The sequence below is a fragment of the Gorilla gorilla genome, chromosome Y (assembly GCF_029281585.2).
Source record: "Gorilla gorilla gorilla isolate KB3781 chromosome Y, NHGRI_mGorGor1-v2.1_pri, whole genome shotgun sequence".
NCBI classification, from domain to species: Eukaryota; Metazoa; Chordata; class Mammalia; order Primates; family Hominidae; genus Gorilla; species Gorilla gorilla.
Genome location: NC_073248.2, coordinates 51,249,387 through 51,263,147, shown reverse-complemented (window position 1 = coordinate 51,263,147; position 13,761 = coordinate 51,249,387). Strand labels below are relative to the sequence as shown.

The following is a 13,761-nucleotide window of genomic DNA, read 5'->3' as shown; positions in this document are numbered from 1 at the left end:
TGCCTGGGTGCACAGCAGCTGACGCTGCCATGGACTTAGCACCCTGGCCCACAGTGTGGCAGGTAGAGATGCCAGTCGGCAGGTTTCAGGGCCCTTTGCCAGCTTGCCCAGAGAGTGAAGGGGTGTGGAAGCCAATGTGGCCCCTCAAGGTGGAGCCTCCTCCACAGGCCCAACCTGCTGTCACCTCCTGTGGGGTGATCTGGGCTTGGGGCATCTTCAGACTCCCCATGCGAGCCTGTGAGGTGCAGCCTCCAGGCGCCTGTGCTGCCCACCTGGGGCACCTCCTGGTACCTTCCATCTTGAACTCGCGGGCTGAAGTGCAGTGGCGCCATCTCGGCTCACTGCAGTCTCAGCCTCCCAGGTTCAAGCAACTCTTCTGCCTCAGCCTCCCAAGTAGCTGGGAGTACAGGCGTGTACCACCAGACCCACCAAATTTTTGTATTTTTAGTAGAGAGGGGGTTTCACCATGTTAGCCAGGCTGGTCTCAAACCCCTGACCTCAAGTGATCTTCCCGCCTCAGCCTCCCAAAGTGCTAGGATTACAGGTGTGAGCCACCACGCCCAGCCATAAAAAAAAAATTTGGACAGGCGCAGTGGCTCACGCCTGTAATCCCAGCATTTTGGGAGGCCGAGGCGGGTGGATCACGGGGTCAGGAGATCGAGACCATCCTGGCTAACATGGTGAAACCCCGTTTCTACTAAAAATACAAAAAATTAGCCAGACATGGTGGCATGCACCTGTAGTCCCAGCTACTCAGGAGGCTGAAACAGGAGAATAGTGTGAACCTGGGAGGCGGAGCTTGCAGTGGGCGACAGAGTGAGACTCTGTCTCAAAAAAAAAAAAAAATTTCACTTTTTAGCAAATCAAATAGAACTATTCTGTGAAAAGAATCATGATCACATGGGATCTGTCCAAAAAATGCAAATTGGCTTGAATTTTTTTTCTTTTGTGAAGGGATCTCACTCGGTTGCCCAGTCTGCAGTGCAGACATGACCTTGGCTCACTGAAGACTTGACCTCCCAGGCTCAAGTGATTCTCCTGCCTGAGCCTCCCGAGTAGCTGGGATTATAGGTGCCCACCATCACACCCAGCTAATTGTTGTATTTTTAGTAGAGATGGGGTTTCACCATGTTGGCCAGGCTGGTCTGGAGCTCCTGACCTCAAGTGATCCTCCCACCTTGAACTCCCAAAGTGCTGGGTTTACAGGCTTGAGCCACTGTGCCTGGCCAAAATTTTTAAAATGTAATTTCCATATTAACGGACTAAATTAGAAAAGCTGGGAACGTTTATCTCGGTAGCTGCAGAAAGAGCCTGTGGCAGAACCCAGTATCCGTTCCTGATACGCAGATGTCCTGCACATGCAGGCAGCTTTCTCAGCCCAATCAAAAGCATCTGCAGAAACACCTCCAGCTGCCATCACCCTCAGTGGTGAGACGCTGATGAGGTTGTCTGTCCTCACTCTGAGCTCAGCATCAGCCTGGGGGTTTCAGTCAGGGCAGCTGAATACAGAAAACAAAACCATATAGATCAGAAAGGAAAAAGGAAAACTCTTTATTCACAAATGGAGTGAAAAATCAACTGTGCTTCACTATGGTAATGAGTAGTCAGAGAAGGTTTGAACAGTATGGCACCCCCCAAAATGAACTACTTAGGGATAAATTTGGAAAAAGATATGCAAGTGCTGTCCACAGAGTACTGTAAAATGTTGCTGAGGGAAAGAAAAACCAAACAGAGAGGCTGGGCGTGGGGCCCACACCTGTGATATCAGCACTGGGGGAAGCCGAGGTGGGAGGATCGTCTGAGTCCAGGAGTTTGAGACCAGCCTGGGCAACATAGTGAGACACCGTCTTTACAAAAAATAAAAAGTTGGCCAGATATGTCAGTGTGTGCCTGTAGTCCCAGCTCCTGGGGAGGCTGAGGCAGGAGATTGCTTGAGCTTGGAAGATCAAGCCTGCAGCAAGCCATGATTGCACCACTGCACTCCAGCCTGGGCAACAGAGTGAGACCCTGTCTCAAAAAACAAGACAAGAAACACACGACCACAGGGGCAAATCTCAAAATAAGTGAGTGAGAGAAGTCAGACAAAAAGAGTGCTTGCTGGATGATCCGTCTATCTAAGATGCTAGAAAGTGCACCCGAGTCTGCAGTGGCAGGAGGTGGACCTGAGGTTGCCTGGGGGTCGGTGGCGGGACCCAGTGGGGACACAAAGATGCATTTGGAGGTGACTCTTTGACTGTAGTGAAGGTTTCACAGTACATGTGTCAATTCATAGATGACATGCTTTAAACAAATGCGGTTTGGCATATGAGGGCAGACAGTGACTGCGTGCAGCAGCCAGCGTAGCAGTGAACCTGAACCCTGCTGGTCTCTCATTACCAATGACTGTCCAGTGAGACTCTTGCCCTGGGCTGCCCGTATAATATGAACAGAGCAGCTGGTCACTTGGGAACAGGCCAGTTCTTTCCCTTGGCTCAGGCTCTGTTGTTTGCCCATTTTTATCCCAGGAGGAAGAGATCACGAAGGAGGAAATTGACATCCTCAGCAATGCCTGCTCTAAGCTGCAGGAGCAGAAGAAGTCACTCACCAAGGAGAAGGAGGAGCTGGAGCCGCTGAAGGAGGACGTGCAGGACTACAGCGAGGTGGGTGGGATTTGCTCCCTGGACTCTGAGACTGCACGAAGAGTAAAATCGCTGTACTGGCCCCATAGGTATTACATAATACTTCCGTCAGATACTTGATAAGCTGGCCTAAGAGTATTTGGAGAGGAAAGCACATTATAAATAAACCTTATTCAGTAACCTTTCCACAGCCATTCCGGCTGGACCAATCCTCTGTAATGTGGCTGTGTGCCGTTCTGGCCACAGATGTGTGTGCACCTTTTTTTTTTTTTTTTGAGAGAAGGTCTTGCTCTGTTGCCCAGGCCAGAGTGCAGTGGCACAATTTCAGCTCACTGCAACCTCCATCTCCTGGGTTCAAGCAATTCTTGTGCCTCAGCCTCCCGAGTGGATGAGACTGTAAACATGTGCCACCATGCCCAGCTCAATTTTTTGTATTTTTAGTAGAGACGGGGTTTCACCATGTTGACCAGGCTCATCTCGAACTCCTGGCCCCAGGTGACCCACCTGCCTCGCCCTCTCAAAGTGCTGGGATTACAGGCGTGGCCACCGTGCCTGGCCACATCTTTTAGTTTCTAAACATGGGAAGGTGTCTCATGAAGAGTTTGGTCACTTGACGAGATCTTATTCATGATTACGTGAAAGTGGCTTTTTTCTTTTCTTCCATGGTGATTTTTTTCCCTTTTTTTGTAAATATTACTTCCTAATAACGATTTTTTTTCTTTCTTTCTTTCTTTTTTCTTTTTTTGAGACGAAGTCTAGCTCTGTCGCCCAGGCTGGAGTGCAGTGGTGTGATCTCGACTCACTGCAACTTCCGCCTCCTGGGTTCAAATGATTCTTCTGCCTCAGCCTCCTGAGTAGCTGGGACTACAGGCATGTGCCACCACGCCTGGCTGATTTTTTGTATTTTTAGTAGAGACAGGGTTTCACCATGTTGACCAGGCTGATCTCGAACTCCTGACCTCATGAGCCACCCGCCTCGGCCTCCCAAAGTGCTGGGATTACAAACATGAGCCACTGTGCCCGGCCCCCAGTACGATTTTTTAAAAACTGTTTTCATAGCTCTGTTGGGAATGATAACTGATTTTTCAATTGGCAAAAATAATTGGCCATTTCTAGATTTATGACAGCCCTCATGCCATGTGGGTTCTCCACTGGATGTGAGGTGCTTATCACCAGCTCAGCCTGTTCCTTCCCTCCCCTCCCCTCGCCTTCCCCATTCTTCCTCATGGTGTTTACTCGTGGGAAAAAAACAACTTGGAATTTAAAAGGACGCTTAAGGTTGGGCACTGGTGGCTGAGGCCTGTAATCCCAGCACTTTGGGAGGTCAAGGCAGGAGGATCACTTGAGCTCAGGAGTTTGAGACCGGCCTGGGCAACATGGTGAAACACCATTTCTGCAGAAAATACAAAAATTAGCCAGGCACGATGTTGTGTGCCTGTACTCCCAGCTACTCCAGAGACTGAGGCAGGAGGATTGCTTGCTGGGAGTTGGAGGCTGCAGTGAGCTGAGATCATGCCACTTTACTCCAGTCTGGGTGACAGAGCAAGACCCTATCTCAAAAAACAAAGACACTTAATTTCCTTGATTAATTAGTTCACTGAATTTTTCTTTCACAAGTGTGAAGGAAATTGAGATTCAGAGTAGATTATGTCTTTTGCTTGCAAAGCAGTGTACGAAAATAAGAAATTTGTATGATAGAAATACAATTTTATAACTCTCTGGTTTGAATTAATGGGTTTAATTACCTTTACAAGTTAATTTATTACCTTTTTTTGTTGTTGTTTGAGATAGGGTCTCGCTCTGTCACTCAGGCTGAAGTGCAGCGATGTGATCTTGGCTCACTGCAGCCTCCACCTCCTGGGCTCAAGCCATCCTCCTGTCTCAGACTCCTGGGTAGCTGGCACTACAGGTGTGCACCACCACGCCTGGCTAATTTTTTGTTTGAATTTTGGTAGAGATAAAGTCTTGCTATGTTGCCTGGGCTGGTTTTGAACTCCTGTCCTCAAGTGATCCTCCTGCCTTGGCCTCCCAAAGTTCTGGGATTACAGGCATGAGTCACTGTGCCCAACCAGATTCTTTTTTTTTTTTTTTTGAGACAGAGTCTCGCTCTGTTGCCCAGGCTGGAGTGCGTTGGCATGGTCTTGGCTCACTGCAGCCTCTGCCTCCTGGGTTCAAGCGATTCTCCTGCCTCAGCCTCCCAAGTTACTGGATTACAGGTGCCTGCCATCATGCCCAGCTAATTTTTGTATTTTTAGTACAGGCGGGGTTTCACCACATTGGCCAGGCTGGTCTCGAACTCCTAACCTCAGGTGATCTGCCTGCCTTGGCCTTGCAAAGTACTGGGATTACAGGCGTGAGCCACTACACCTGACCCCCTTTTTCTTTTAAGACAAACTTTTTACAACCAAAATAATTTTATTAGGACTTGCAGGAGATCAAGAAGGAACTTTCAAAGACTGGTGAAGAAAAATACGTGGAAGAATCTAAAGCCAGCAAGAGATTGACAAAAAGGGTGCAGCAGATGATCGGGCAGATCGACGGCTTGATCTCGCAGCTGGAGATGGACCAGCAGGCTGGCAAGCTGGCCCCGGCCAACGGCATGCCCACGGGGTGAGTGGGGTGGCGGGCGCGAGAGAGGGATTGGAGACTCACATAGGGAGGCTGGTCCCTTTGCTGGATCTGAGCTGGGCCCTTCTGGCTCCAAAGGGCACATTGTAGCCTCTGCCTGGCTGCCTCTCCACCTTTGACCAGCAGTCCCAGCCAGGAACCCTCTGGCATGTCAGTCTCTGCCTCTCCGAGAGCAGTTCGTCCCTTCCTGGCCCCTCTTCCTCTTCCCACAGCCCCCTCTCCTCCCGCTCCAACCTCCGCCTCTCTTGGCTTCTGTTTCCTCTAATTACCAGGCTCTCTCTTGCCTCTCCCTCTTCCTGACCCCACCCACGCTCAGTAATGACACCAGCTCGGGCAGTCGGCCTTCTCTGTGCCCGACATGTCCCAGATTCCTGCGCAGCAGTGGCTGAGGGAGCTGCCGTTTTGTGAGTCCCTTCTGGGCGAATGAAACAGCTGTTGGGTGACAGCTGGTGCCCTGCAGGTTCCAAATCTCCACCCCCACACCCACAGTGTTGTAGGTGGGCTGCACGTGGCACCCTGCTCATGCTCTCGTCCCTGCTCTTGGAGGCCCTCATCTGCCCAGGGCACCACAGCCCCCATGATCATGAAAGTATTGCCAAGTGGCCACAGGCCTGAGGAAAACAGCCCAGCAGCCATGGCCCCAGAGGGGTGGCCACTGAGGGGCAGACATGCCCGTGGAAACCCTGGACCTGGTGGTGTTTCTGTGTTTGTGTCCACGCTGGCCCTGGGAGCTCTTGGCAGTGTATGCAGGATGGGATCATACCTTGGGGGTCCGTGCTGGAGGTTGCCTGGCTCACGCAGAGCCGCCTGTGTCAGTGCTGACCACTTGCAGCCACAGGTGTGGGCAGTGAGGCCCCGTGTAGTGCTGACCACTTGCAGCCACAGGTGTGGGCAGTGAGGCCCCGTGTAGCAGGACGCCTGCCCGTGGCCACATGCAGGCTGTGCTTCCACAGGGAGAACGTCATCAGTGTCGCTGAGCTCATCAACGCCATGAAGCAAGTCAAGCACATTCCCGAAAGCAAGCTCACCAGCCTGGCCGCAGCACTGGATGAAAACAAGGATGGCAAGGTCAACATTGACGACCTCGTCAAGGTGGGCCTCGCTGGGGACCACGCAGGCCATCCGCCACCTGCTCTGGAGTGGGGTGGGGCAGGGGGACTGTTCATTGCATGTCCGGCACCCTCCTGGGCAGCTACCCTCTCCTGTCAGGGGTTTGGGTCTGTCACTGAGACTGCTCCTTTAAGCGGCTGCTCTCATTTGAAACATCAGAAGTGAGAAATTATTGAAGTTACAACTCAAGTGTTGAGACAGAAAACGCACCTAGTGGCTACGCATGTCACTGGACCCCGCCCCCAGCTGGTGGCACTGGGGCGCCGGTGGGGGGAGCGGCAGACACCTCTCAGGGGCCCCCGAGGCGGAGAGGTGACTGCACAGGGAGCCTGGGGGCACTTCACACCTGCCGGGGCCCCCCGAAGCTGAGAGGCAACTACACAGGGGAGCCAGGGGGCAGCTTGGGCACCGCCCCGAGGCTGAGAGGTGACTGCTGGGCTGAGCTCCCAAGTGCAGCCACTCAGGTTCCAGGGTAGCCCCGGAGACCCTGGCCCAGGATCCAGTCTCTGAAGGGAAGGCAGGGCTCTAGCCTGAATGCGCACACCAATTTTCCCGATCACTGACATCTCTGAGGGGAAGCTGCCTCGTGGCTCCCGGTGCATGCGTCAGGTTAGTGATTTTCCAGACGTCTAACAGAAGTGTTGGCTGGTTTCTTGCAGTTCAGTTTGGAAGCAAGGATCATGTATCTACTGCACACTGCCCTTCCCTTCCCTGCTAGTCTGGGTGGCAGAGTGGGGACAAGGTCCCTGCATGTCACCCCACTCTGCCCTGGGAAGCCATGGCCCAGGTTCCTGGCCAGAGCAGGAACTCGACCCTGGCAGCCCCGTTGTGCCGTCTGCCACCTGTCAAGGCAGCCCCCTGGCTCCTTTGTCCTCCCACTCTGAGCCCCTTCCCCAGGGTCTGTGGCACCCCTTGGGGGAATTGGTGCTCTGAGGACCCCGGGGCCCGCAGGCAGTGATGGCGTGCATGCTGCTGCCACCCCAGCCGGGGCGGCTGACGGCGCTGGCCCCGCCTCCGCCTCACTGTGCCGTAGGGCGCAGCCACCTGAGCATCTCCCTTTCCCACGTGTGTAGGTGATGGAGCTGGTGGACAAAGAAGATGTTCACATCTCCACCAGCCAGGTGGCTGAGATTGTAGCAACACTGGAAAAAGAGGAGAAGGTGGAGGAGAAGGAAGGCAGAGAAGGAGGTCGCAGAGGTGAAGCTAGAACCACGGGCCTGGGCACCTGTCCTCCTGCTGTGCCGCCACCCTGGCAAGGGCCGTGAGGGCGATTGCTTTGTGGTGATTCTCAGTGGCTCATCTAATATTTTGGCTGGAATAAATCAGAGACTTCCATAACCAAGTAAATTTTAATTTTCATCATTCCACGGAGATTCAGTCTGTCTGGAATCCAGGAACCCCTCCACAGAATCGTGTCTGGATCCACGCTGTGGTGTGGCTGCCACGGCCTCCTGGCTCCAGAGGCAGCTGGGCCGGGCCAAGGCAGGAAGGCGCCCCCACGTGTGTGGCCTCACGTCTCAGCATCTGACTGTGCTGCCCTGTCCCCAGGGAAGAGAATGAGGACCACGTGGACTCCGCCCACACAGAGCTGGCTGCTGTGCCCACCCTCAGGGGCGTCAGGAGACACAGCCTGGCCTCCTCAGGGCTGAAGATGCCTCCATTCGCCTGTGGACCTTGATTTCTAGATTTCAGTGTCAATAGACCTGTCTTCCTGCACACTTTCAGTTGGATGTGGGTCAGTGTGGAGACGGAGGTGTCTGCCATCTCTGTGGCCTCTGGAGAGTGACGTCTCCCTGCTGGGAGTGCTGGTTCTCACGTGCGGTTTCCCTTGTGTATTGGAGCTCTTTCTCGGCTTTCTATTTCCCCCAGTTCTTTAAGCAGTCAATTGGCACAGAGTTTCCCACGCTGGTCTGCCTGCCCCAAGAGCCGCGCGACTCCGACGCAGCCCTGGCCATGGGGCTCCCTTGGGTGGTGCTTGGGCTGCGTGCCACGGGGGCTGCAGTGGATTCACTGTGTCAGGGATGAGCCTGGCTTGGGGGTTGGTGGGGCTCTGAAGCGCATTTGGGGTTTTTGTAGCTTCTAATGTGAGGTTTGGGTCCAGTGCGCCTACAGCAGCATGCCCTTCTCACCCCTTGCGGTGTTGCAGGCTCAGGCCCCTGGGCTCCTTCAGCAAGCAGGCTAGTCAGTGAGGCATGAGGATCTGGCACAGGGCATCCCCTGGGGCTTCAAGGGCAATACCCCCGTGCTTAGGGTTTGCCCTGTGCCCTCTGGGTGGGGCGGCCTCCCCGCACTCGGCACTCGGCAGCATGGCCAGGCTGGCCAGGGCGTGGGCCTGTGGTGTCCTGTGGCACCTCCACCCTCCTGCCCAGCCGGCTGTGTCACACTCATCTTTTTAAGGTCAGGTTGGTTCCTGGCAAAAATGTCCCTCCAGGGGCCTCCAAGCATAGGATTTGGAAGACAGGAACGGCACAGGCGTCCAGGAAAGCAGCTGCGCTCAGACGATGCCTTCTCCATTACTTGAAGCTTCTTTCTGTTCAGCCATTAAAGAAACTTGACAAAATAGGAACAGGAGATATTTCTCAATTGTAAACCTTTGTGCAGGGACAGTTGGCTTCCAGAGGCTTTCAGATTGCAGTTATTTGCGAAGTTGGTTTTAGATCCTTAACTAATATTTATGAATCCTCTCACCCTGTGTAAGTAGCCTGGTGTTCGTTTGTCCAAGTGTACTTACCCTCGAGAACAAGCCTTGCAGTTGCCAGGTGTGTGCAGACGCCTCTCCTGTGAGCCGCATCGCGGGCCCAGTCAGCTGCCCCGGCTCTCATCTTCGTCCTCACCGCCTTGGCTGAGCACTGTTGACGTGAACAGCCACTGCCACAGGCAGCCCATCCCACCGTCCCCTCTGCCCTGGACTCCGCGTGGCCTCCGAAAGCCAGCTTGCCCTCCGGGTGCTGCAGGGGCTTGGCAGGTGGGGAAGGCTCTGGTGGGTGCCTTTGGTGGCTTCCGTGACATCAGCCGTGCTCTGATGCAGGCTTGCTCCCTCGTCATCCTCCCTCATCGTTCTGTGTGCATTTTTCTCTATGTCCTGACCTTTCTTCTTGCACCTAAAAGTGGTGTCTGGATGCAAATGTAAGCAGTGGTGGATCCAGAAATAAGAGCTTTGTGTAATAAGCTTCTTAAAACAGTCCTTTCTTACACCTGCCCAGGGCCAGACCCTCGCTCTTGGCCTTTTTCAGGAGCTAGGACACCTGCGCCTGGTGAAAATGAAACGAATTCCTGATTTAGGAATTCAGTATTACCTCCTCACTCCGGCTAAGCACTCACTTTTTTTTTTTTTTTTTTTTTTTTGATACGGAGTCTCGCTCTGTCACCCAGGCTGGAGTGCAGTGGTGCGATCTCGGCTCACTGCAACCTCCACCTCCCGGGTTCAAGTGATTCTTCTGCCTCAGCCTCCTGAGTAATTGGGATTACAGGCATGCACCACCATACCCAGCTAATTTTTTTTTTTTTTTTTTGAGACAGAGTCTTGCTCTGTCTCCCAGGCTGGAGTGCAATGGCGTGATCTCGGCTCACTGCCAGCTCCGCTTCCTGGGTTCACGCCATTCTCCTGCTTCAGCCTCCTGAGTAGCCAGGACTACAAGCACCTGCCACCACACCTGGCTAATTTTTTTTGTATTTTTATTAGAGACAGTGTTTTACCGTGTTAGCCAGGATGGTCTCGATCTCCTGACCTCGTGATCCGCTCACCTCGGCCTCCCAAAGTGCTGGGATTATGGGCAAGTTTTTATTAGAGACGGGGTTTCATCGTGTTGGCCAGGCTGGTCTTCTACTCCTGACCTCAGGTGATCCACCCGCCTCAGCCTCCCAAAGTGCTGGGATTACAGGCGTGAGCCACCACGCCCGGCCTGAACTCTCAGTTCTAACGCAGGGATTCAGGAATTGGGCTTTCAGACTCCTTCTGCAGTGTCACAATCCAGACTTTTTTAAAATGAAGGGCACCCCGCAGTGGCTCGCAGTGGGTCCCGGTGCTGGCAGGAGCGTGCTGGCGAGCCGGCTCTGTCTTTGTAAATCCTCCGGGGGTCCTAGGGCTGACTCCACCGGACAGCCCGTCCTGGGCCGTGTTAAGCACCTTTTGTAGAAATTGTATTTTTATTAAAACATCAAATCTGTGTTCCTGTAACAGTGCAGAGTAATAATATTTCTGAACCGTTGGGCACGCAGGAGCGAGTGGAAGCCGGCAGAGCTGTCCACGTGGCTGCAGGGGCTGGACCTTGGGGCGCGTGTGGCTGTGAGGCCAGTTCCAGAAGGAGCCTCACCATCCCTGGGGGTTTGAGTGCTGGGCCGCCCTCCATGGGTTCAGCCCTTGGCTTCACACTTCCCGCTCTGCAGGATGAGCCTGCAGGGTCAGGAGACCCACGTCCCCAGGTCCTGTGACAGCGTGAGCTGCTCATGGAACAGTGTGGGACGTTCTCCAGGCCAGTGGCCCTGCCACCTGGTCATGCTCTCCCTGCTCTGGGGACCTCAGTGACTGCTTGGGAGTCCTGGGGTTAGGGGCTGGGACCCTGGCCGAGGTGTCACCCAGGAGGGCCAGCTCTTCTGAAAGACTCCTCAGGCAGCTGAGGGGAAAGAGCACCGAGTACTGCCCTAGGGAGTCCTGGATGAGGCAGGGCCTTCAGCCTGCAGTCCAGCCCACAGGCAGGGCCCAGACGCCCTGAGGGACGTGTGATGGCCTGGGGCCATGGAGGGCAGCCCCCAGCCCGGACCTCTGGGTGCCTACCTGCCTCAGCGTGGCCCGGCTGCAGTAGTGCGTGGATGGTTCCAGCGCCAGGATAGCAGTGTGGTGTCTTGGCTCCCGACCCTTCTCAGTGGACAGAAGCCATCCCTTAGGTGCTCTGCCCACACTGGGACCAGGCCCTGTGGGCACCTCACGGGCTTCTCTGCGGCCCTGGCTGCTGGTTTGTTCACACTGAGGGTCCTCCCTCGGGGCCTCCCTTGACCCCTAGGCCCTAATTAATCAGACAAAATGATGGACCCACAGCTGGGGTGGGAGGTGCTCACTCATGGGGACAGCATCCCAAAGAGCTGTGAACAAAGCAGGTGCCCTTGGTGACCCCAGGAGCCACCAGTTGTGTCCTGGAAGCCGGGCCTCCCATGAGACACGTCCCCCTCAGAAAGCCATCAGCAGACAGCAAGGGCAGGGACCCTGCCAGCCTAGACCACACCCAACCACTAGAGGGCACCCTGGTGGTGGAGGTTCAGTTGTGCTGACAGCTGGGGTCTCTCATGGGCTCACCTTCTTATGGGACAGGGGGAGGCAGCCAGGGAGCCCCTGATGGGGCAGCTTCAAGGACTGTGCCCTGCCATCTGGGGTCGCTAAGGAAGCACTCTGAGGAGGAGGGGGCTGGCCCACCAGCGCCCTCATGGGCCACTGTTCTCCCGGTGGCCCAGCCCTTTGGTCCCCAGCACCCATTCAGGATCCCACTGTGCCCACCAGAGGTCCACCAGAGCCCTGACGGGAGAGGGGCCTTAGGTTGTAGCAGGGACACTGCCCAGCCAGCGCTGGGGGGCGCTCCCGGCCTGCGCTTCGAGCCCCATGCTCTGCCTGCCTTGGTGTGGATGCTGGAACTGCCTGCCTGTTGGCCTGGTCCCCCCACTGCCCTGCGGGCCTCAGCCTTCAGGCCCATGTGGGCCTCCCCATCCTGCCACTGTCACCAGGCATCCCATGGCCAGGCCTGCCTCTGGGGCCCAGCATGGGGTTTCTGGGCAAGTGGGGGCATTAGGGATGCAGTCCCTTGTGAGGCTACTTCCACCAGGCCCGCGCCCACACGTACTTCCCTGAATGGGGTTGAGTTAAACCCTTGCCTGCCCAGGAAACGGGCCAGGAACGCCCCCTGACCTGAAAGGTGAGTTTGTAGCCAGAGTATTTTAGAAGCTAGAGTTCATGCAGCTCATGGTTGGGAAACCCTGCTCTTGAGCCAGCAGAGGGGAGGAGAGACAAGGAGGATGGCAGAGGGGAGAAGTGCAGAGGGAGGACAGCAGAGAAGAGCAGAGGGAGGATGGCAGAGAGGACAGCAAAGGTGGGCAGAGCAGAGGGGATGGGGTGAGGAGAGCAGAGGGAGGACGACAGAGGTGGGACAGCAGAGATGGGAAAAGCAGAGGGGAGGATAGCAGAAGGGAGGACAGCAAAGAGGGTGGTGGGGAGTCAGGAGAGATGGTACACCCCCTCCAGGAAGCCTTCCCAGACTTGTTCTCACCATGTTGTCCTCCCACCCTGCTAGGGCTATGAACTTGGGCAAGGGCCTGGTTCCATCTCTGGGTTCTCAGCACCCCCATCAGCACCTCATCTGCCCAAAGGTGCTTTATCACTGTGGGGGACCCTGATGGAGCCCAAGGCAGTGGGGGCACTGGTTGCCCGGCCTGGGAGGGCAGAGAGCTGATCTGGAGGAGAGTGACCGCCTGTGTAGCCCCCAGGGCCCCATGAGGGCTTTGCTTACTTTTGGCTCCATAGGGGGATGCCCAGAAAGCTCCCCAGCTGACTGGGAAGGTGGATGCCAGGAGTGGGGTGATGAGGGAAGGTCTGCCTCAGAGCTAGTGAGACAGGACCCTCCCCACCACCACCACCTCAGGAACCCACAAGCTGGGAGCATCCAGGGCAGTGCACCCCCCCAGGCACCCTGCTCCCTTCCGCCAGGCCCCTCCCATAAACACTCCTTGCTCTTGGGGCTCCCAGCCCACCAGTGATTTTCGGTGATGCTGCCAGCATCCATCCCGCGCAACTGGGACCACCTGGCAAAGTGACCCCTCCCTCCCCTATCCCAGAAGAACTGGAGACAGAAAGAACAGGGCCAGGTTAGCAACCAAGTGTCTTTATTTTTTGGAAAGTTCGTCGCTGGGTTAACAAAATCGCACCTGCCGGTTTGGGTGACGCCTCTGGCCACCATGCACTGGGCCCCAAGAAGAGACCACCCTGAGCCATGGCCCTGCAGGCAAGCAAGGGACAGCTGCCCGGACTCAGGGCCCAGTAACAGTACAGAACGAACCAACTGAATTCACAGCTTCCCTCCAAGCTTTGAAAGGTAGCAGTCCAGGCTATAAAACTCTAGAAGCATTGCATAAGAAGTGTTAAGTCTACAGCAAATACATCTTGTAAAAACTCAATAAATTATATATATAGATATATATAAACTTGTAACATCTAATAACATCGGAACCTGCACGCAGGGCCGGCCCCTCCCTGGAAACCGTCTCCCTGCCTGGGACACACAGCAATTAGAAGAATTTGTATGAAAATACCAGCTTGCTTTGAAGTCCAAAAAATAAATCTCCTAAAGGAAAATCCTATAGAAATCTAATTCTCCTGAAAAAGGACAAAGGAAATAAAATATCTTCACTGGAATCACCTCCAACT

General features: G+C 54.8%; 1 protein-coding gene across 1 annotated transcript in view; it reads left to right on the top strand.

The window, feature by feature from the left end:
• Nucleotides 1-9,048, top strand: part of LOC134757964 (mitochondrial proton/calcium exchanger protein-like) — a 29,826-nt gene extending 20,778 nt beyond the window's left edge. The window contains 5 exon segments of the mRNA XM_063703396.1: nt 2,505-2,639; nt 5,041-5,228; nt 6,200-6,338; nt 7,430-7,527; nt 7,529-9,048. Coding sequence (XP_063559466.1) covers nt 2,505-2,639; nt 5,041-5,228; nt 6,200-6,338; nt 7,430-7,527; nt 7,529-7,694 — 726 coding nt within the window. The 3' untranslated portion in view covers nt 7,695-9,048.
• Nucleotides 9,049-13,761: the final 4,713 nt, after the last annotated feature.